Source organism: Neomonachus schauinslandi, chromosome 1 (genome assembly GCF_002201575.2).
Source record: "Neomonachus schauinslandi chromosome 1, ASM220157v2, whole genome shotgun sequence".
NCBI classification, from domain to species: Eukaryota; Metazoa; Chordata; class Mammalia; order Carnivora; family Phocidae; genus Neomonachus; species Neomonachus schauinslandi.
The window spans coordinates 117759270-117779946 of NC_058403.1; the positions used below are offsets into that span (position 1 = coordinate 117759270).

General features: G+C 37.4%; 1 protein-coding gene across 1 annotated transcript in view; it reads left to right on the top strand.

The window, feature by feature from the left end:
- The window catches only part of GK5 (glycerol kinase 5), a 77012-nt gene extending 57160 nt beyond the window's left edge, over positions 1 to 19852 (top strand). The window contains exons 12-16 of the mRNA XM_021678731.2: positions 8585 to 8679; positions 13427 to 13530; positions 14980 to 15039; positions 15652 to 15785; positions 19289 to 19852. Of these exons, the coding sequence (XP_021534406.2) occupies positions 8585 to 8679; positions 13427 to 13530; positions 14980 to 15039; positions 15652 to 15785; positions 19289 to 19437 (542 nt within the window). The 3' untranslated portion in view covers positions 19438 to 19852. The remainder of the gene's footprint in view (positions 1 to 8584; positions 8680 to 13426; positions 13531 to 14979; positions 15040 to 15651; positions 15786 to 19288) is intronic.
- The last annotated feature ends 825 nt before the right edge of the window (positions 19853 to 20677 follow it).

Here is a 20677-nt window from a genome sequence, read left to right on the forward strand (position 1 = left end):
CTTTCTTTCTTTCTTTCTTTCTTTCTTTCTTTCTTTCTTTCTTTCTTTCTTTCTTTCTTTCTTTCTTTCTTTTCTTTCTTTCTCTCTCTCTTCCTTCCTTCCTTCCTTCCTTCCTTTCTTTCAAGATTATTTATTTATTTTTTGACAGAGAGAGAGACAGCAAGAGATGAAACACAAGCAGGGGGGGTGGGAGAGGGAGAAGCAGGCTTCCCACCGAGCAGGGAGCCTGATGCGGGGCTCGATCCCAGGACCCTGGGATCATGACCTGAGGCAAAGGCAGACGCTTAATGACTGAGCCACCCAGGCGCCCCTATATAATTTTCTGAGCTCTTTAAAAACAGACTGCATGAGGGCGCCTGGGTGGCTCAGTTGGTTAAGCGACTGCCTTCGGCTCAGGTCATGATCCCGAAGTCCTGGGGTCGAGTCCCGCATCAGGCTCCCTGCTCAGCGAGGAGCCTGCTTCTCCCTCTGACCCTCCCCCTCTCATGTACTCTCTCTCTCTCTCTCTCATTCTCGCTCTCTCAAATAAATAAATCTTTAAAAAAAAAAAAAAAAAAAAACAGACTGCATGCATCATGTTCCTTTCCCTGTAGTATTTCACAGTGTATTTCCTAAGAATAAGAATATTCTCTTACTTATCTAAAGTATGGTTATTAACTTGAGAAAAGTTAACATTGAGTATAATACTTTTACCAGATTTATAGTCCATATTCCAATTTTGTCAGATGTCCCAATAATGTCCTTCATGGCAGTTCCTCCCCAATACAAGATCCAGTCTGTCATTGCTTATTGTATAATTTCCTTTAATCTGGAGCCACTTCCTCAGCTTTGTTTTTCATGCCATTGACATTTTTGAAAGACATAGGCCAGTTATTTTCTAAAATATCCTTCATTTTGGGTTCTCATGACTAGGTCTGTGTTAATGTAGTTTTGGCTGAAGCCATACATAAATGATAACTATCCTTCTCAGAATATATACCTGGAGATGCAGGGTGTCCATTAGTCCTGTTTTAGTTCTGGTAAATTTTGTTCACATGCATAAGATGTTTTCCTATTTCTCCACTGTACAATTACTGTTTTTCCTTTTGTAATAAATAATATGTGGGAGATACTTTGAAATTAGCTAGATGTCCCATTTCTCCTCAAACTTCTATCCCCTAAATTTAGCATTCGTTGATAATTCCTGCTTGATCAGTCTTCACTCCGATGGTTACAAAATGGTGTTTGCTAACTCCATTATCCCTTCCGGGTTAATTAGTTAGCATTCTATTGTGTAATGAGGAGCTTTCCCTTCACCCCTTTTACTTATTATCACTATAAACTCATGGTTTCTTATTTCATTCAACAGGCTATAATTTTTATAGTTATTACTTATTTTCATGTGCAAATCTCCTCAAACTGTCCTCTGTGTCTTTTTAAATGTCCATATCTATTTTTTTTTTTTTTAGCACTTTCTTAGTTTCTGGCACAAGATTTTTTTTTTTTAAGATTATTTATTTATTTGAGAGAGAGAGAACACGAGTGGGGAGGGGCAGAGGGAGAGGGAGAATTAGGCCCCCCGCTGAGCAGGGACCCTGATGTGGGACTCGATCCCAGGACCCCAGGATCATGACCTGAGCTAAAGGCAGACGCTTAACTGGCTGAGCCCCCCAGGAGTCCCTGGCACAAGATGTTTTAAGTTCATCTTGTGTCTTTCCTACTCCTACCCTAGACTTAGCTACTTTCCCAATGAGCCCTAATTCCTATGAATGGGAAATGGTATTTTAAAATAATGATTGACACGGTGCCTGGCTGGCTCAGTTGGTAGAGTGTGTGACTCTTGTTCTCAGGATCATGAGTTCAAGCCCCACAATGGGTGTGGAGCCTACTTTAAAAAATAATAATAAGATTAAAAATAAATAAATAAAAATAAAAGCAGTGATTAGCAGCAGATTTCAGCAGAGCTAGAAGTGTGCATGTATATGTGTTAAAAAGTTTTTTTAAGATTTGATTTATTTATTTGAGAGGGATGGAGGAGCAGAGGGAGAGGAACAAGCAGACATCACGTTGAGCTCAGAGCCCTTCGCGGGGCTCAATCTCACGACCCTGAGATCATGACCTGAGCCGAAATCAAGAGCCAACATTAACTGACTGAGCCACCCAGGTGCCCCAGGATCTGTTAAAATTTTTGGAAATTATATCGTACCTCCAATTCCAGTTTAGCTCCTAAGCATCTTTGCTTGGCTTTTTCTGTTCTATATTTTCACATCCCTTTTTCCACATCGAGAACCCTGGCTCCTGACAATGTTAATATTATGTATTCATTTACTCAATCTTAAAATATGCACAAAAGACCTTCAGAATTATTAGTCCCGTCCCACTACAACAAACAACATTGCTCAAGATCGTTTGCAGGTTTTTTCCTTTATATCAAAGGTGTTTGGTCAAAGTACACTATTCAAAAGTTACTTCAATTAGTTCTTTTTCTCCCTTCAGTGATTTTATTAATTTGAAATAGAATTGGTTTCGTTTGTTTTCTGTTATCATTCAGTTTTAGTTGCCCTCCTCTGCATCCTTTTTAAAAACATTATCGACGGGCGCCTGGGTGGCTCAGTTGGTTAAGCGACTGCCTTCGGCTCAGGTCGTGATCCTGGAGTCCCTGGATCGAGTCCCACGTCGGGCTCCCTGCACGGCAGGGAGTCTGCTTCTCCCTCTGACCCTCCCCCCTCTCATGTGCTCTCTCTAATTCTCTCTCTCTCAAATAAATAAATAAAATCTTTAAAAAAAAACATTATCGACTTATTTTTAATGTGGAATTTTAATTTGATTCCTAAAGTCAAAAAAGATATGCTCAGAGAAGTTGACTCTCTCACCTGTCCCTTCATCCTGTCTCCCTACATCTTGTAATCACTTCATTAGTTTTTGGTTTATCCTTCGTATTTCTTTTTGCAAAAACATTTAGGATACATGCATGTTTTCTTATGTTCCCTAATTTCTTACATAAAAGATAAGCTATGTATGCTCTTTTGTACTTTGCCATTTTCACTTAAAAGTATATCCTGGGAATTACTTCCCATCAGTTCACAGAGATCTTCCTTTTCACAGCTGCCCAGTACTCCACTATGTCTATGTACACAGTTTAGCCAGCCAGTCTCCTGTATTGGGGCACTTAAGTCATTTCCAATATTTTGCAAACACAAATAGGGCTGCAGTGAATAACTTCGTGCATATGGATTTTCATATTGTTGGAGGTATGTCTTAACAATAAATTTCCAGAAGTGAGATTGCTAATTCGAAGGATAAATACATTGTAATTTTGTTGGACATTGCCAAATTCCTCTCTGTAGGAATCTGCCATTTTGCATTTCTGCCAGGAATGTTTGATACTGTTTCCCCATGGCTTCTTTCCTCTTTGCATCTTTTACATCAGCGAATGATCTAGTTGGATGATTTGCAGAAGTTGCGGGCTGAAATAGAAGTCTTATGAATCATGAAGCTTTTGACCTTTTGCACAGTATCATTTAAATGGCTCTCATATAAATGGAATCATATAAATGGGTATTGGAATCCACAGTATTGTATAAATGGAATCCTACAACCAGTTGAGAAGGTTTCTTTTACTCAACATAATGCCTTTGAGATTCATCCATGTTTTTGTATGTATCAGTAGTTCATTCCATTGTATTACTCAGCAATTTTCTATGTGATGGATATATCACAGTCTGTTCATTCATTATCCAACTGAAGGACATGTGGGCTGTTATTTACAGTTGTGGGTGATTACAAACAAAGCCACTATATGAACATTCATGTACAGGTTTTTGCATGAACATCAGATTTCATTTTTCTTTTTCATTTTTTTTTAAAGATTTATTTATTTATTTATTTGAGAGAGAGAGAGAGAAGAAGCAGGCTCCCTGCTGAGCTGGGAGCCTGATGCAGGGCTTGATCCCTGGACTCCGGGACCATGACCTGAGCTGAAGGCAGACACCTAACTGACTGAGCCACCCAGGCACCCCAGATTTCATTTTTCTAGGATAAATACCTAAGAGTGGGATTGCTGGCTCATATAAAAATGATGTTATTTGTGTCATATAAACATACACACATGGGGTGCCTGGGTGGCTCAGTTGGTTAAGTGTCTGCCTTTGGCTCAGGTCATGATCCCAGGGTCCTGGGATCAAAGCCTGAATCGGGCTCCCTGCTCAGGCTGGTGTCTTCTTCTCCCTCTCCCTGTGTGTGAGTACATGCTCTCTCTCTCTCTCTCTCTCTCAAATAAATAAGCAAGTCTTTAAAACAAAAAACAGTGAAGGAAAGCAGAATTTCCCACCCCAAAATATCTCTTTAAAAAAAAAACCAAACATACAGATAAGGATGAGTTTATCTTTGTAAAACACACAAAAACAAAAACCTGCCAAGCTGTTTTCGAGCGTGGCCATACCATTTCAGGTTCTCACCAACAATGTGTGTGTGTTTGTGTTGCTCCAGTGTTTGGTATTATCATTTTTTGTTTTTTGTTTGTTTGGTTTTTAGTTTTAGCCATTATATTAGGTGTGCAATGTTATCTTATTCTGTTTTTAATTTGCGTTTCTCTAATGGTTAATGATATCAAACACCTTTTCATGTGCTTTTGTGCCATCTATATATCTTCTTTGGTGAAGTATCTGTTCACATCTTTGGTTCAGTTTTTATTTATTTATTTTTTTACTGTTGAGTTTTGAGAGTTCTTTTTTGGTTTTGAGTATAGGTCCTTTTGGGAATATATGACTTGCAAATATTTTCTTCTAGATTGTAGCATATGTTTTCATTGTTTTAGCAGTGTCCTTTGCAGAGTAAAAGTTTTTAAATTGGTAAAGTTTAATCTATCAGTTTCTCGTTTTGTGGTTTATGCTTTGGATATCATATCTAAGAACTCTTGGCCAAACCAGAGTCACACAAGATTTTTCTCCCATAGTTTCTTCTAAAAGTTTTATCGTTTATGTTTTACATTTAGATGTATAACAGTTTTGAATTAGTTTTCGTATAGGAGTGAAATTTAGGTCAAGGTCCTTTTTTTGTTTTTTTTTTTGCATATAGATTAACATTTCTTTTAGACTATGTTAACAACAAATTCTCTTAATTCTCCTTATCAGAGACTGTCTTTATTTCTGAGGGATATTTTTACTGGGATATAGAATTCTAGTTGAGGGGCACCTGGGTGACTCAGTCGGTTAAGCGTCTGCCTTCAGCTCAGGTCATGATCTCAGGTCCTGGGATCAAGCCCCAAGTCAGACTCCCTGCTCAGCGGGAGTCTGCTTCTCCCTCTCCCTCTGCCCCTCCCCCTCCATGCTCTCTTGTGCTCTCTCTCCTTTCAAATAAATAAACAAATAAAAATAATTAAATAAAATAGAATTCTAGGTTGACATTTTTCTTTTAGTACTTAAAAAGATGTTCTACTGCCTTTAGACCTTCATAGTTTTGATGAGAAACCTCCAGTCATTTGAATGTTTGTTCCCTAATATATAATCTGGCTGCTTTGAAGACTTTTTCTTTACTTTCAGGTTTTAATTTTCAGTTTTATTATGATATGCCTGGGCATCAATTTCTTTGTATTTATCCAGTTGGGATGTTCTGAACTTCTTGAACCTATAGATTTATATCTTTCATCCACTATGGGATGTTTACAGTCATTTTTTTTCTTTACATAGTGTTTCTGGACTGCATTCTTTGTCTTCTTCTTCTGGGATTCAAATCACAGAAATGTTAGGCCATTATTGTCTCACAAATCCATGAAGTTCTCTTTTCTTTCTCTGTCTCTCTTTCTCTTCAATGCCTTTTCTCCTTCTAGTTCAGGTAGAATGAAAAAAAATCCAAGAAGCAAAATCCAAAGTATCTCCTCACCTTCTGTCCTGTAGAGACCCCTGAGTCCTGTTCCTCAGACCAGAAAGAGGGTTCTTCTGTAGAAACTCTCCAAATTTGCACCCAGTGTACAGACCTAGGTGTCAGGTTTTAGGCTCTCCCTGAGTCTAGGCCAGGAAATATTAGAGCAAATAAATAAAAACAGGAAACTCACCACTGGTTTGGTGTTACTTAGAGTTCCCTGACCAGCCTTATTCTTCTGAGTCCTCAGATAGCTTTTCCACACATTCCGTCCAAGATCCTTAGCTGTTTCAGTGGGAGAGACAGAGTGAAATCTGCTTACTCTCAAAGATTTTCCATCAATAAGCTCATTTGAGAACAGTTTAAAAGTGGAAGATTATTTAGAGAAAATTTTTAAGCAAGTATGGAACAACCAGTGAGGAATGTAAATAAACTAAATTCCTGTTTTTCCCCCATTTCTTTGCCTGTTGCCAGAAACTTTCCTCAAACCAGCCATCTTGTATGTTTTCCAAATTTTGTTTTAAAAATATAGACATTTGGAAATGATTTTTTAAAACATATAGATTTCAAAACCAACATTATTTTTTTTAAAAAGATTTTATTTATTTGAGAGAGAGAAAGAGCATGTGAGTGGGAGGAGGGGCAGAGGGAGAGTGAGAGAATCTCAAGCAGACTCTGCACTGAACACAGAGCTCAGAGCCTGATGCGGAGCTCCATTTCACAACCCTGAGATCATGACCTGAGCTGAAACCAAGAGTCAGAGGCTTAACCAACTGAGCCACCCAGGTGCCCTGAAAACCAATGTTATTTTTTTAATATTAGTTTTTGACGTACTAGAGATATTTTGATGTGCTATATGAACATTTTGATCAAACAAATGTGACTAATGGATCTGAGAATTCATTTTGAATAAAATTTGTAGTTGTTATTGAACAATCCTTATTGAGTTTTAACATAGGTGTTCCTTAAACTTCTCGTCTTTAATCAATTTTTCATTATAAGAATAACAAAACATACAATTAAATTAAACCAATTTACTTAAGGCTGTACAAAGCCATCAATTTCTATTATGACTGATTCTTGAGCTTAATCATCTGATCTGTGCTGTCTGCCCTACATGCTTATTCAGGAGTCACTTCACAAACAAGGATATCCAAATGGTCAATGAAAAGGATTGCCACTTCATTAGTTAATAGAGAAAACAAAATCAAACTGTCATGCAATACCACAAAAATAGCTGAAATGAAAAACATAGACAGTATCAATTATTGGCAAGAATATGGCATAACTGGAATTTTCATACTGTTGTCAGGAGCCTTAATTTGGTATAACCACTTTGGAAAATAGTTTGGCAGTATCTTCTAAAGCTAGTACTAAATGTACTTAGATCTTAGGACTAGCAGCTTCATCCCTTGGTATATATCAAACAGAAACATATACATATGTTCACCAAAAAGAATGTCTGTGAGTGTTCAAAGTGGCCTATTTATATTAGCCAGAAACTAGAAACTAACCAACTGCATATCCGCTATAGAACAGTTTAATGAATTGTGTGTAGTCACACAGTAGAATATTATACAGAGCTAAGAATGAAGTGCAACTACTTGTAACAACATGAATGAATTTCACAAGCATTATGTTGAACAGAAGAAGTTTGTATCTTGATCTGGGTGTTGGTTTCCTGGGTATATGCACGCTGTGAAAATTCATCCCTGTTATACACTTGGGATTTGTGCAGTTCTCTATATGTATGTTATATACTCCTGTAAAAATAGCATACTAAATTAATTAGATCTTGATTTTTTGTTTGTTTCTTAAAGATTGGCTTTTAGTATATCTACTTATTGATGGCCCCTTATTGAACTCATTAGATGTAGTAGTTTTTCAGTTGATTCAGTAGAGAGGATCTTTTCATCAGAAAACTAGGATTGGTGTCGGGGCGCCCGGGTGGCTCAGTCGGTTAAACGGCTGCCTTCGGCTCAGGTCATGATCCCAGGGTCTTGGGATGGAGCCCTGCATCAGGCTCCTTGCTCAGTGGGGAGCCTGCTTCTCCCCTGCCTGCCGTTCCCCCCTGCTTGTACTTGCTCTCTGTCTCTTTCTCTCTCTAGCTCTCTCAGTGTCAAATAAATAAATAAATTCTTCAAAAAAAACCAAAAAACAAAAAAACTAGGATTGGTGTTATCTTCAGGAGAATAATTTATTTTAATGCCAAAAACATACAATTGATTTTTAAATAGCCCAAATATCCTTATTTATTTTTAAAGATTTAACTATTTATTTGAGAGAGAGACAGAGACAGAAAGCATGCATGTGGGGGCAGGGGTGGCGGGTTGCAGAGAGAGAGGGAGAGAGAATTTTAAGCAGATCCCCACTGAGCATGGAACCCAATGCGGGGCTTGATCCCATGACCCTGAGATCATGACCTGAGCTGAAATCAAGTCAGACACTCAACCGACTAAGCCACCCAGGTGCTCTGAAAACAGCCCAAATATCTTTAAAGGAAAAAGTAAGGTGTGCTGCATACAGAGCTCATCTAAGACCTTCCACAGGCCCCTAAACCTGTGCAGTGTGGGAGCCCAGATAGTACTAGAGCAAATTGGCCTTTGTGTTGACCCTTTCACACTGTACTTGTAATAAATGTGGGTGCAGGTAAACACTAGTCACATAACATAATTCTGTTTGTCCCTCCCCAGCCCCTCTGTTTTGTTTTAGGGGTTTTTTAAATTATTTGTTTTTGTTTTTGCAGATCTTTTCACAGATGCTGCTGAGACTGAAAAAATGGCCAAAAGTTTAGAAGATTCTGAAGGAGTCTGTTTTGTTCCATCTTTTAGTGGATTGCAGGTATTTTATTTATTTATTTTTTCAGTCAGTGGCAACTACAGACATTTTTCTCCTCATACCCACGCTCAAAATTATGTACCTGCTACTCCCTTACCTGAAAATTTGGGAACTGAGCAGTATGAAGGTAAAGGTATGTTCCGGGGCTGAGGAGCTGTGACTTAGCACAAATAGCATGAGAAAGCACAGCACATTCAGCTTAGAGCTCCACCCATGTGGAAATGAGAAGTTGGCAGGTTTGGTATAGAACTTTTACATAAGACTTAGCATTACTTTATCATAACCAAAAGTAGCCATTTCCCAGTGGGGAAAGATATATCCGTATATTGGCATTTTTTACTTAGAGGAAGTGTCCCACTGAGAATTAGAAAAATAATGTTAAGATTACACACACACACACCAGGTATATTTTGCAGTTATTTATTAAGTTTCATTAACTTTTAAAAAAAATCAAAATTTCTTTTGGTTAACTGTTGTGGTGGAGTATTGGTTACTTTGCCTAATCAAAAAGTGAACCCAGTAAGAGACTTGGCTTTGTAATATTTAACTTAGTATTTAATTGAAAAATCTGTGATATTGCCTTTGATTTTAGCATATTGTTATAAAGACCTTTAAAAAACTTTTCAGGTATATTATTATGAACAAATTCCTTTTTTTGGAAAGCTTATACTATTCTTTTAATCCTCCTCTAAATATGTTTCCTTTCAAAAAATAAAAATTTCTTTTACTTCTAGTTCATCCCATATTCAAGCAATCAGTTAAAAAAGCCCCAAATTTGAAAGGTTGGATAATATAATGTAGAAACTGATAAAAAAGGATTAGATCAGGGTGTTTCAAATCTCTAAAAATATCATATTTCCAATCTAGGCTTTTAATGGGCATTATTTTAATATCTGTAATAATTTCCTTCTATATACATTACCCTAAAGGACTAAAAGTTTATAAACTACATAATAGAGATTGCACTGTATCCTCTTTAGGGTGATGTGAGGACTGAATAGTATCCATCCTAGGACAGGGGATGAAGAATATTTGTTGGATTGAGGTTTCAGGAGGAAGCTTGAGATGAATAGTTGTCATCAGCCAAGGTAGGATTTAATTAGGCTACTGTGTATTCTTCCCTTGTTAGAAAAATATGCTCGAGGACTTAGTAGTGACTTTATCTTGGCAGCTCTGTTTTTAACTTCTGCCTCAGTCCATATGCTTGTAAAAATAATATCAAATATATGAGAAAAAGTATTGCTAAAGCCCAGAAGATTAGACAAAACTCTCAGCAGCTATGGTTTTTAATTTCATGTTAATAAAAAAATGTCCCCGTCCTGCCATGACTGCAGCCTGGCAGTATGTGGGGTTTGGGAGGGGTGGGGGAGGGCTGCAGACTAAGTAGTTCCAATGTAGCACTGAAATGCCTCAGTGGAAACCGAAAGTGAGTTCAGACAATACTGCGTTGATACTAAGCTATTTGAAAAATACGAGGGAGATCACTGATAAACGGCCTATGTCAACAACTAAAGAAAATGAGGGATAGGGAAAATGGAGGGAAGGAAGGGTCAAGTATCTGCGATTCTGCCTTTAATTTTAGAATATTGTTACGGCCATAGATAACAAGGGGCAAGATATTAAAAGATCCCAGTAGCCTCCATTTCTCCAGGGAGTCTGCTGAGACGGGGTATCGGGAGCACTTTGAAGAAAGTGGGAAATCTAGGACAACCACTTCAGGATTTAGCAAGGGGTGGGCTAGAGCATGGGGGCCATAACCCAGGGGTGGCCGCAGTTGGTGCAGTCATTGTGGCTTCGCTGCGGCAGGGCTGTGGTTTGTGGGCGGGGCTACTAATGGAGCGCATCCACCCCAGGCGTCAGAGGCAGGAATCAGTGGCTGTCTGCTTAACTTGAAAGTTACCGTGATGGTGGCAGTGATGGAATGGACAGGACTGTGAACCAAGTGTCAGTTCTCAGAGGATGAGGAGTCGTGCTCCAATGAGGGTTCTTAAGTTTGCAGGGAACAGGCTTGCTTATCCGACCCTGAGAGGAGCTGGTGGTTCGCTGGTATTGGAAAGAAGTCGGGCAACTGACTTTGCAGTTCTTAATGTTCTTTGTGGTTTCTTCTCTGTGGGTCTACTTTTCTCATTACCAGCACTGCTCTGTATTCTTTCTTCCTCATAACCTCTGCTTAATTGTCATTATTTTCCTCATACTTTCTGCTTCTCCATAATTTGGAAATACACGCAACCTTCTTCAACTTTGTGCCTTTTAGCTTCAGTTCCCCCTGTTGAGGGTCTTTTTCTGAGATCATATTTTCTGAGAAATCTGAGAATCTGACTGGAGTGCCTGGTCTTCTCAAGCATTGGACAGATTTTAAGTTTTAAGTGTTTAGAACTTAAATTTTAAGTTTTAAGAACTTCTCAGAACAGGTTATGGTTTAGGAGAATTTATTTACAGTAGAAGGAAGGATTCAGAAGGCACAGAAAGGGTTATGAAGAGAGTCAGTAGTGGGAAGGGTTTTGGTAAGAAATAATAGTAATATAAAATTGTAGTGAATTCTTACTCTGTGTCAGGCACTGTTCTAAATGTCATGCATTTATCTCATTTAATCCTCAGTAACTCAGTAAGGCAGAAGATACTCTTATCATCCCATTCCAAAGATGAGGAAACTGATTTAGAGCTGTTAAATCACTTGCCTGGTCTCACACTGCTAGTGAGCGGCAGAGCTGGTTTCAGGGCCCAGGTGCTCTGATTCCAGAGTCCAGGTTCTTAACCACTCTGCTGTACTGGTTCATGGTATGGCATAAAATATGACATTGGGAATACAAAGTAGATGCCAGAGGAGTTTGTGTTTAGGTTCACGGTTGACAGAGGGCAAGAGGAATTAACCATCCTGCAAATCCCCAGCAGATTAGGCTAAAATCCCAGGGGTGACAAGGGCCTGTGGGGGCAAGCAGTCTATGCCTTGGTCATAGGTTAGCTTAGGTTAGCTTAGGTTAGCTTAGGCCTCCAAACAAAACTTTACCGAGTCCTGCTGTTCCTGGTTGGTTGATGGTCTGGGAGGCTTACTCAATGGGATTGGCAGTGACAGATTGGAAGTATGGCCGGAGGCTGTCTGCCCTGGCAAGGTGTGACCAGGCCCAAAGGACCTTGCCAGTGTTTTTCCCGCCATATCATCCCAAAGACAGACTCACTTGGACTAACTAATACAGGGGCATTGTAACCAAAAAGAAATTTTTAGGTTTCTTTGGAATTTGTTACCCCTCAAATTGGCCTATTACTAATTAATTGTAAATTATGTGCATAGTTATATTTACAAAAGTGATTTCAGGCCAGTCATACCAGGATTTTATGTGGTATATTAGAAGAAAATATTTTTATGCAGAAAATACATAGCACACAACTAGGGACTAAATGAACTGGCTGAATCTGATCTTTGTTTTATAGTATTATACCACCTGAGACAGGCCAGTGTGACTGTATAAATAAGCTTTCACTGAGTGAATCACCAAAACATGTTAATATATTTGAAAACAATCAGGATAAAATCATAATAGGAGGAAAATCACAGCTACAGTAAAGATAAGATGTAATATGGAATTTCTTCAGTTAAGTAATGAGGAAGAGTATTGTTTGTTCATTGATTAAACAAATGTGTGAGGATCCCCCGTGGGGGCCAGATGCAGTGCAAGGCCCTGGAGACACATAAGAATGAGTTTCCACAGGGAAGACAGACTTTTAGCAAATGTTCACACAAATATACATGATTATAAATATATTATATAATGCGAAGCTCTAGGGTTCCATAGAAGTAATGATGGTGGCTTGGTCTTGTCTCTGGGATCAGAAGTTTTCCCAGAGGAATCTGAGCCAAGATTTGGGAGGGGAGTAGAATTAACTAGGAAAAGGGGTGGTAGAAAGTTTTCCAGGTAATGAGATGATGTCTCAAGGCCCTGAAGCTAGAAGGTGCTTTTCCTGGGGACCATCATTTTCTGGTAGCACTAGTACTTCCCTCTGTTGCGACCTCATATCATACATTGCAACCATTCTTCTGTCTCTTTCCTTGTGAGATTATGAGCTCTGGCAGGGGTCTTTGCTCTGCATCTTTGTGTCCCAGAATTGTCTTGCATTTCTGGGGATGCAAAGATGAATACAAACTTCATCCGACAGATACATAATTCCAACTCAAGACTTTGGCTCTTTTAAAGACAGAAGTTAGGCTGGATCATTTCTCCTAGTAGGCAGTAAGACTATTAAGCTAAGAAATAGAAGAGTTTGAATGTCTGACAACAGATTAGGTGTAAGTTATGACCCCGAAAAACACATATTCTGCCTTACAGTTTTTTATCTTATGACTAATGGATATTTTTTAAAAAACACTCTATGAAAACAATTCTGGTTTAAAAGCTTCACAGATGGAGAAAAGGGGAATACTAGGATTGCTTTTCATTTCTTCTTGTAAAGCTAGACATTTAATAGTTTGTTACTGTGTAAAAAAAAATAATAATAATTTGTTACTCTTCTCTTTGTGTGAGTTCAGACAGAAGGTATAGCTAAGTCCAATACCTATGACTCAACCTTGCTTAAGTCCTATTAAAGAGTTACCCTAACAGTTGACATTTTTTGAGGCTGTCATTTATTTTAAAACTACTTAACTCTAAGCATTCTTTTTTTCTACCATGGCAATGTCTTTATTGCATAATGTGCCTTCAAGTCTATGCATATAATTCAGAACAATAATAAAAATTCTTCCTATCTCTTTCTTTAGGCTCCATTAAATGACCCCTGTGCATGTGCCTCTTTTATGGGTTTGAAGGCTTCCACCAATAAATACCATCTTGTACGAGCAATATTGGAGTCAATAGCTTTCAGGTACCAAAACCTGCCCTAAACTCTCCCTTCCCCATACAGTATTGCCATTTTCTTCTATTAATTTCTGCTAAACTAAATTATGAAATTTATTAATTTTAACTGAGTGTTTATACCTTTAAATTCATACTGTTTATGACATAATCTGCTTTTATTGCTAATTTCCTTAGCATCTCCTTTTTTTTTTTTTTTTTTAAGATTTTATTTATTTGTCAGAGAGAGAGAGCATGCACAAGCAGGGAAAGTGGCAGGCAGAGGGAGAAGCAGGCTTCTCACCGAGCAAGGAGCCTGATGTGGGACTCGATCCCAGTACCATGGGATCATGGCCTGAGCTGAAGGCAGACACTGAACTGACTGAGCCACCCAGGCGCCCCAGCATCTCTTTTTTATATGTAATAGTACCAGTACCATTTACATTTGATATCTGAAAATAGACGATTTTTAAAAATACAGTTGGCCCTTGAATACCATGGGTTTGAACTGTGCAAGTCCACTTACATGTGAATTTTTTTCAATAGATACAGTACAGTACTGTAAATAAATGTATTTTCTCTTCCTTATGATTTTCTTAATAACATTTTCATTCTCTAGCTTACTTTATTGTAAGAATACAGTATAAAATACATATAACATACAAAATATGTGTTAATTGACTGTTATCAGTAAGACTTCCTGCCAACGGTAAGCTATTAGTAGTTAAGTTTTGGGGGAGTCAAAATTTACACATGGATTTTTGATTTTGTGGTGGGTTAGTATCCCTACTCCCTGTGTTATTCAAGGGTCAACTGTATCTAAGTTCTTAGGCATAAAAGACTTAAAATTTGGACTTTCAGAGATTTTTTTATCCTTACTGATAAAGGAGACTTTCAAAGGTTTTTGTATCCTTACTGATAAAGGAGAATTCTAATTATCCCAATTAATAATGCTTCCATTATACTCAAAGATTGAATCACCAGAATTACTCTTTTTGTATATTTCCCTGTGGTCTTTACATTATGGCACAGTTGTAGATTATTAAAATTAAGAATGTGGCTGTCATGAATATGGAACATTTGGAATGTTTAAAGTAAAAATGTGATTACAAAATGATTATTTTTATATTTGATGAATTCTATTAGATGTTATTCATGTCATATCATCTTAATAGCTTTCTATTAAATGAATGCTTGCTTTAAATTTTTATTTGTAGGAAGGATAATAGATTAAATTTATTTCTAAATGAAAAATATGCTCCCTTTTATCAAGGTGAAAAGTACAAGGCCCTAAACCTCTTGCTTGTCTGAGCATTTATTATTGGCTTCCAGTCAGCATAATATATTTGAATATATTGGTTTAATGTTCTCTTTTGTATATTTTATAAATACCATATAAATAAAACCATAGTTTTTATTTTTCTAGACTGGAAAAAAATAGAGAATTTTCTCTAAATAGTTATCTTGATTTTTTTACTAGAAACAAACAGTTATATGAGTTGATGCAGAAAGAGATCCATATCCCTGTGACAAAAGTCCGGTATGTAAACTTTGTTTTCAATAGATTTAATCAGAAATTGGAAGTGAGTGGTAACCGCTATTAGTATTTTCATCATTATGATTATTCAGGATTTAAAAAATAAATTATGCCTAGTTTCTTTGCAACAAAATTCTTGGTCCTAGGAATTTGGAAAGAAAAGGGAAGCTAATTTTGGATTTATGGAGAATATAACACAATATAGAATTTAGGAGGATTCTAATATATGTATGTATATTATAAACATCTTTAAAATCTCTTTTTTGGATGTGTGGCTGTCCTTTTGGCATGGAAGCATCAAATTTTCTTTGCTGGTATGTCCAAATGAATTTTTATGTTGGTTTGGTTTCCTTGGCCTGTTTTGAACTAGTCTTAGGACAAGCAGGGCGGGTGGGAAGATTGATGTTAGGGATAAGGAAAAGTGTTTGAAGATTACCTAGTGAGGACCTTTATCTTCAGGTCAATGGGAAGTGATATAATTTTGGAATTAAAAAGTTGAACTTAAAAAAATAAAATCAAGAATCTAAAAAAATATATGTGGCCCCTTTAAAAAAATTAATAATGTTTTTATGCTTCTGTTGGAATAATTTATCTCAAATATCTTACTCCCCACAGGGCAGATGGAGGAGTTTGTAAGAACAATTTTGTTATGCAGATGACTTCAGACCTGATTAATGTGAATATAGAGAGACCCATCAACTTAGACATGTCCTGCCTTGGTGCAGCTTTTCTAGCTGGCCTTGCTGTTGGTATGTGTGGATTTTATAAAAGCGAGAACTGTCTCGAAAACTGTTTCTTGCCAATAGCATTTCCCTTCCCAAATCACAGAATTATAGAGCAGGTCTGGAAAACCTTGGTGTTCATTAAGCTCCATACACATATGCACATAACTCACAAAATACTCCTTTGACCTCCTCTGTGGATGGGTCTTCCCCCACTCCCTCCCTCCTCACTTCACTCCTTCAGTCAGAATTATGAGGCAAGGAAACTTAATTTTCAACTGCTCTGTCTTCAGCAAAGGGAAAGTCTCTGGGTAAACTTCCTGAGTAGATAGGCTTTTCTTTGGCATTAGAAACCACTCCCTTCTTTTACATATTGAAAATTTGTTGAGTACCTGCTACGTGACCGTCACTGCTGGGAATAAAGAGTTTAAAAGACATAGTCCCAGATGAACCATGAGAGACTATGGACTCTGAGAAGCAAACCGAGGGTTCTAGAGGGGAGGGGGCTGGGGGGATGGGCTAGCCTGGTGATGGGTAATAAAGAGGGCACGTACTGAATGGAGCACTGGGTGTTATACGCAAACAAGGAATCATGGAACACTACATCAAAAACTAATGATGTAATGTATGGTGATTAACATAACATAAAAAAAAAAAAAAAGACATAGTCCCTGCTATGGGAGTCTCTAGTTACAGCCAGACAAGTAAACCAATTATTACACTTGTGTGATAAACCCAGCGAACAGCCATAGCTTTAAGCAAGTGGTGCAGGCTTCCCAGAGGAGGCTCAGTTTTGAAGGAGTTAGCAGACAGCCAGGAGAGGAGGTAAGGAGTCCTAAGAGGTGAGTGGTCCAATAAAGAAAGCAGCTTGTGCAAATGTCCCGGCCCATTACAGTAAGTGCTGATAGGGGAAGAGCAAGAGGAATGGCTTCAGAGGAACAGAGGTCCAGTTGTGGTAGCCTCCTCATACAGAGGGGTTTGAACTTATCGTGAAGGCACTGGAGAGCCACTGAAGAATTTTAGGCAGGGGAGGGACATGGATAGATCTATATTTGAACAGACCACTTTGGCAGTTAGTGAGAGGATTAGTTGGGAGGGTGAAGAATGGACTTCAGGAGGCCAATTAGAGGGTTCCCTAGGAAGCAGGATGCTGATGTGGGGTACTGGGATTATTTAATACCTTCCTGTATGGAAGGGAAGAATGTTTGTACAAAACAGGATATTTTGTAGTTAAAAGTTTTAGGCTAATATGTAGCATATTAAAGTTACAAATCCAAAAAGTTTGAAATCTTGTTAAGTTCAACTTAAACTTTATTCTACTAAAAATCTGTTAACTTTGAATAAAATTGAAACAATCACTTTCATTTGTTCATTGATTAATGTGTGATTAATTCAAGTTGAAGAAAATAACTTTCCCTTAAATAATCATTTCCATTTACAAATTTAGTTAAATTCCTTTGTATATTTCAACTAATACACATTTAATACAATTCACTTTCTTTTTAGTAATTTCATATGCCTAACTGAGCAAGCTTAGAAGTGTAACAAAGAAAATCTTCTCAAGTACTTGAACAACTCTTGCAAAATGAATAAATTAAGCTTATATTTGCAGTAAATCAAATGCTCATAAACATTCTGGTATTGTTTATAAAGTAAATCAAATTTTTCTATGCCTTTTCAGCTTATAAGACTAAATATGTCAGATTCTCTTGAACATTTTAAATACTTTAAATAACAAACACATACAGATTTTTTTTTTAAGATTTTATTTATTTATTTGACAGAGAGAGCAAGAGAGCACAAGCAGGGGGAGCAGCAGAGGGAGAGGGAGAAGCAGACTCCCCGCTGAGCATGGAGCCTGATGCTTGATCCCAGGACCCTGAGATCATGACCTGAGCCAAAGGGAGATGCTTAACCGACTGAGCCACCCAGGCGCCCCCATATGACAGATTATTCTTAAACATGACACAGTGGCTTGAGCTTTAGCTATTTCGTCATATCTATACTTAATCTCAAACCTTTCTAATACAAAGAGACTTCACTAACTACAGGGAGCAGTTTTACCGTCTCAGAAAAGCTGAGATTTCTGGTTGGCTTGCTTCTCTTTCAGGAATCTGAGACTTGAAGGCTATGCACATCCTCTGTATTTTCAAAATTCACCCAGGAAATGAATCTATCTGATACATACTTAGTAAAATTACTTGAAAAAATTTGTATGTCCTGGGGTGCCTGCGTGGCTCAGTTGGTTAAGCATCTGACTCTTAATGATTTCAGTTCAGGTCATGATTTCAGGGTTGTGAGATCGAGTCCTGTGTTGGGCTCTGTGCTCAGTACAGAGTGCTTAAAATTCTCTCTTTCCTTCTCCCTTTGCCCTTCCCCCAGCTCACATTCTAAATCAGTCAATCTTCAAAAAAAATATATGTTGGGGCGCCTGGGTGACTCAGTGGTTAAGTGTCTCCCTTCAGCTCAGGTCATGATCCCAGGATCCTGGGATCGAGCCCTGCATCGGGCTCCCTGCTCTGTGGGAAGCCTGCTTCTCCCTCTCCCACTCCCCCTGCTTGTGTTCCTTCTCTCGCTGTCTCTCTCTGTCAAAAAATAAATAGAAATCTTTAAAAAAATATATGTATGTCTTAAAGAGTAAATAATTCTGGAAATAAGGATTTTAAGAACATGCTTATTTTCATGATTAGACTTATCTAACTTTAGTATACTAATAAAAACTATTTTTAGTCTTTTAATAACTTCTATAAATTAATATCTTTAAATATATAGATAAGTCTAAAATGCTGACTTTGTCAGTTAGAAAGAAAGTGGTCTGATAGAAAATTTGAGAGGAAGGGATTTTGTGTCCGCTTTATTGGTAAGAGAAAATACCTTCAAGAAGACTTGACAACTGTGTTAGTACTTCAGAGTAAGTGAAATATACCAGGTTAATTAATAAGACACCTCGGCCATTTCAGACTACTTATGTTCATAGTTATAAATGTGTTTTCTTGCTCCTTTTTATTATGATTCACATGATCCTCTTCGTGAAGAACCATATAATCATGAAGTGGGATTTAAATAACTTGTATGAGATACAATAGTTTGAAAAAGAAACTACTTGTTATATTCAGTCCCATTTTTGAATTTATGCATATCCCAGGGAGTTGCCTCTTACCTTAAGATATATGACAAAAATTCTAATTTATCTTTGTTTTTTTTTTTGAAAATATACAATTTCTTACTTGTTTTCTTTTCTTCATAGAAAGTCACGAAATTAAATGATGATAGGGAGAGGTTGGTCTAGAATTGGTTTGGTGCCCTGCCACACAGAAATAAAGCTGATAGAAACCAAATGATTTTAAAATCCTGGTGTATTTATTCCCAGGGATAGTCAATCTAACAAAATTCAAAAGCACTAAAATATTTTAAATTGTGTTTTAAAACAATAGTTGTTTACCTGTGCACCTGTTTGCATAGGTTTGTGGATAAACTTTATGGACTCCTTATCTGCCTTAAAATTTGAGAGTAATTTTTTCTATCTATAGGGTTTTGGACTGACAAGGAGGAACTAAAGAAACTGAGGCAAAGTGAAGTGGTTTTCAAGCCACAAAAGAAATGGCAAGAATATGAAATGAGTATGGAAAACTGGGTCAAAGCAGTGAAACGCTCCATGAATTGGTATAACAAGATGTAGCACTAACTGGAACGACTGAAACCATATATGGCTGGTTGATATGACACGCAGATGAGACACAGCTCAGGGATAATAACCAATACGACAATGACTGAGAAGATTTCAGATGAGCTTTGCAACCTGAGAGAAAAAACATTGCTTTTTTGAATACAAAACAAAACAAAAAATCCCTCATTTTAAAATCTAGACCTTGGTAAGATTGTAAGGCAACAGTACCTCAAAACTTTGTACCTTCTGTTTTTTAGGAAATTCCAAAGGACGTTAGCCATTTCCAGCCATATTTTGACAGCTATGGGTCCTCCTCCTTTTTATACTGGGTCAGCGATACATACGGACATAATTGTTTACTATCTGAGTTAATAGTTCTGGGTCAAGCATCATTCATGTTTTGTTCCAAAATTAACAAGTGTTCCTTTAATTCTTTAAAATTAAATGGGCTATATGAAGTTCGCATAGCTAGAAGGACAGACTCACTGAGGAAATGTGGAATTTTGCAACATTAATATTTTATATTTAAAGCCGTAATTGTTCAATACTATATCCAAATATGAGCTCGATATAGGCCCACATAAGCTTATTGTTAGTCAATTCTTTCCTTTATTGGGCTTAAAGACACTGCCTTAATTTTTCCTTGTTTCACCAAAATCTGAGCATTCTTTTTGTATTGAAAAAATAACTTTAGTGGATGAAACTACAAAGGGTAATGATTCATAAGGAAAAAGAAAATATTTTCTTTCTCAAATATTTGAAAGAAAAGGATTTCTTTCAAAAACTTCTGGCTAAAGTGTTAACATCCCATTTTTTACAAAATGCAGGTAGTGGATATAAATCTTGCTTTGCTCTTCCTGTTCTTTATCTTTGTTGTTGAGGTGCTTGCATAAATGTCTTTTGCTTTTCTTAAGTGCCTAATTGACAGAGCTTAATTTGAAGGAAGTGCCCTAATTCATTGGTGACATAAGAATTGTCTTCATTGGGGTATTTTACTTATCCAGGTATCTTTTTTGGGGGGGGGGGGTTCCTTTTTTTTAAATTTTAAGTTCAATTAATTAACAATATAGTGTATTATTAGTTTTAGAGGTAGAGTTCAGTGATTCATCCATTGCATATAACACCCAGTGCTCATTACATCATGTGCCTTCCTTCATGCCCACCACCCAGTCACCCCATCCCCCCCCCACCTCCCCTCCAGCAAGCCTCAGTTTCTTTCCTATGCTTAAGAAGTCTCTTACGGTTTGTCTGC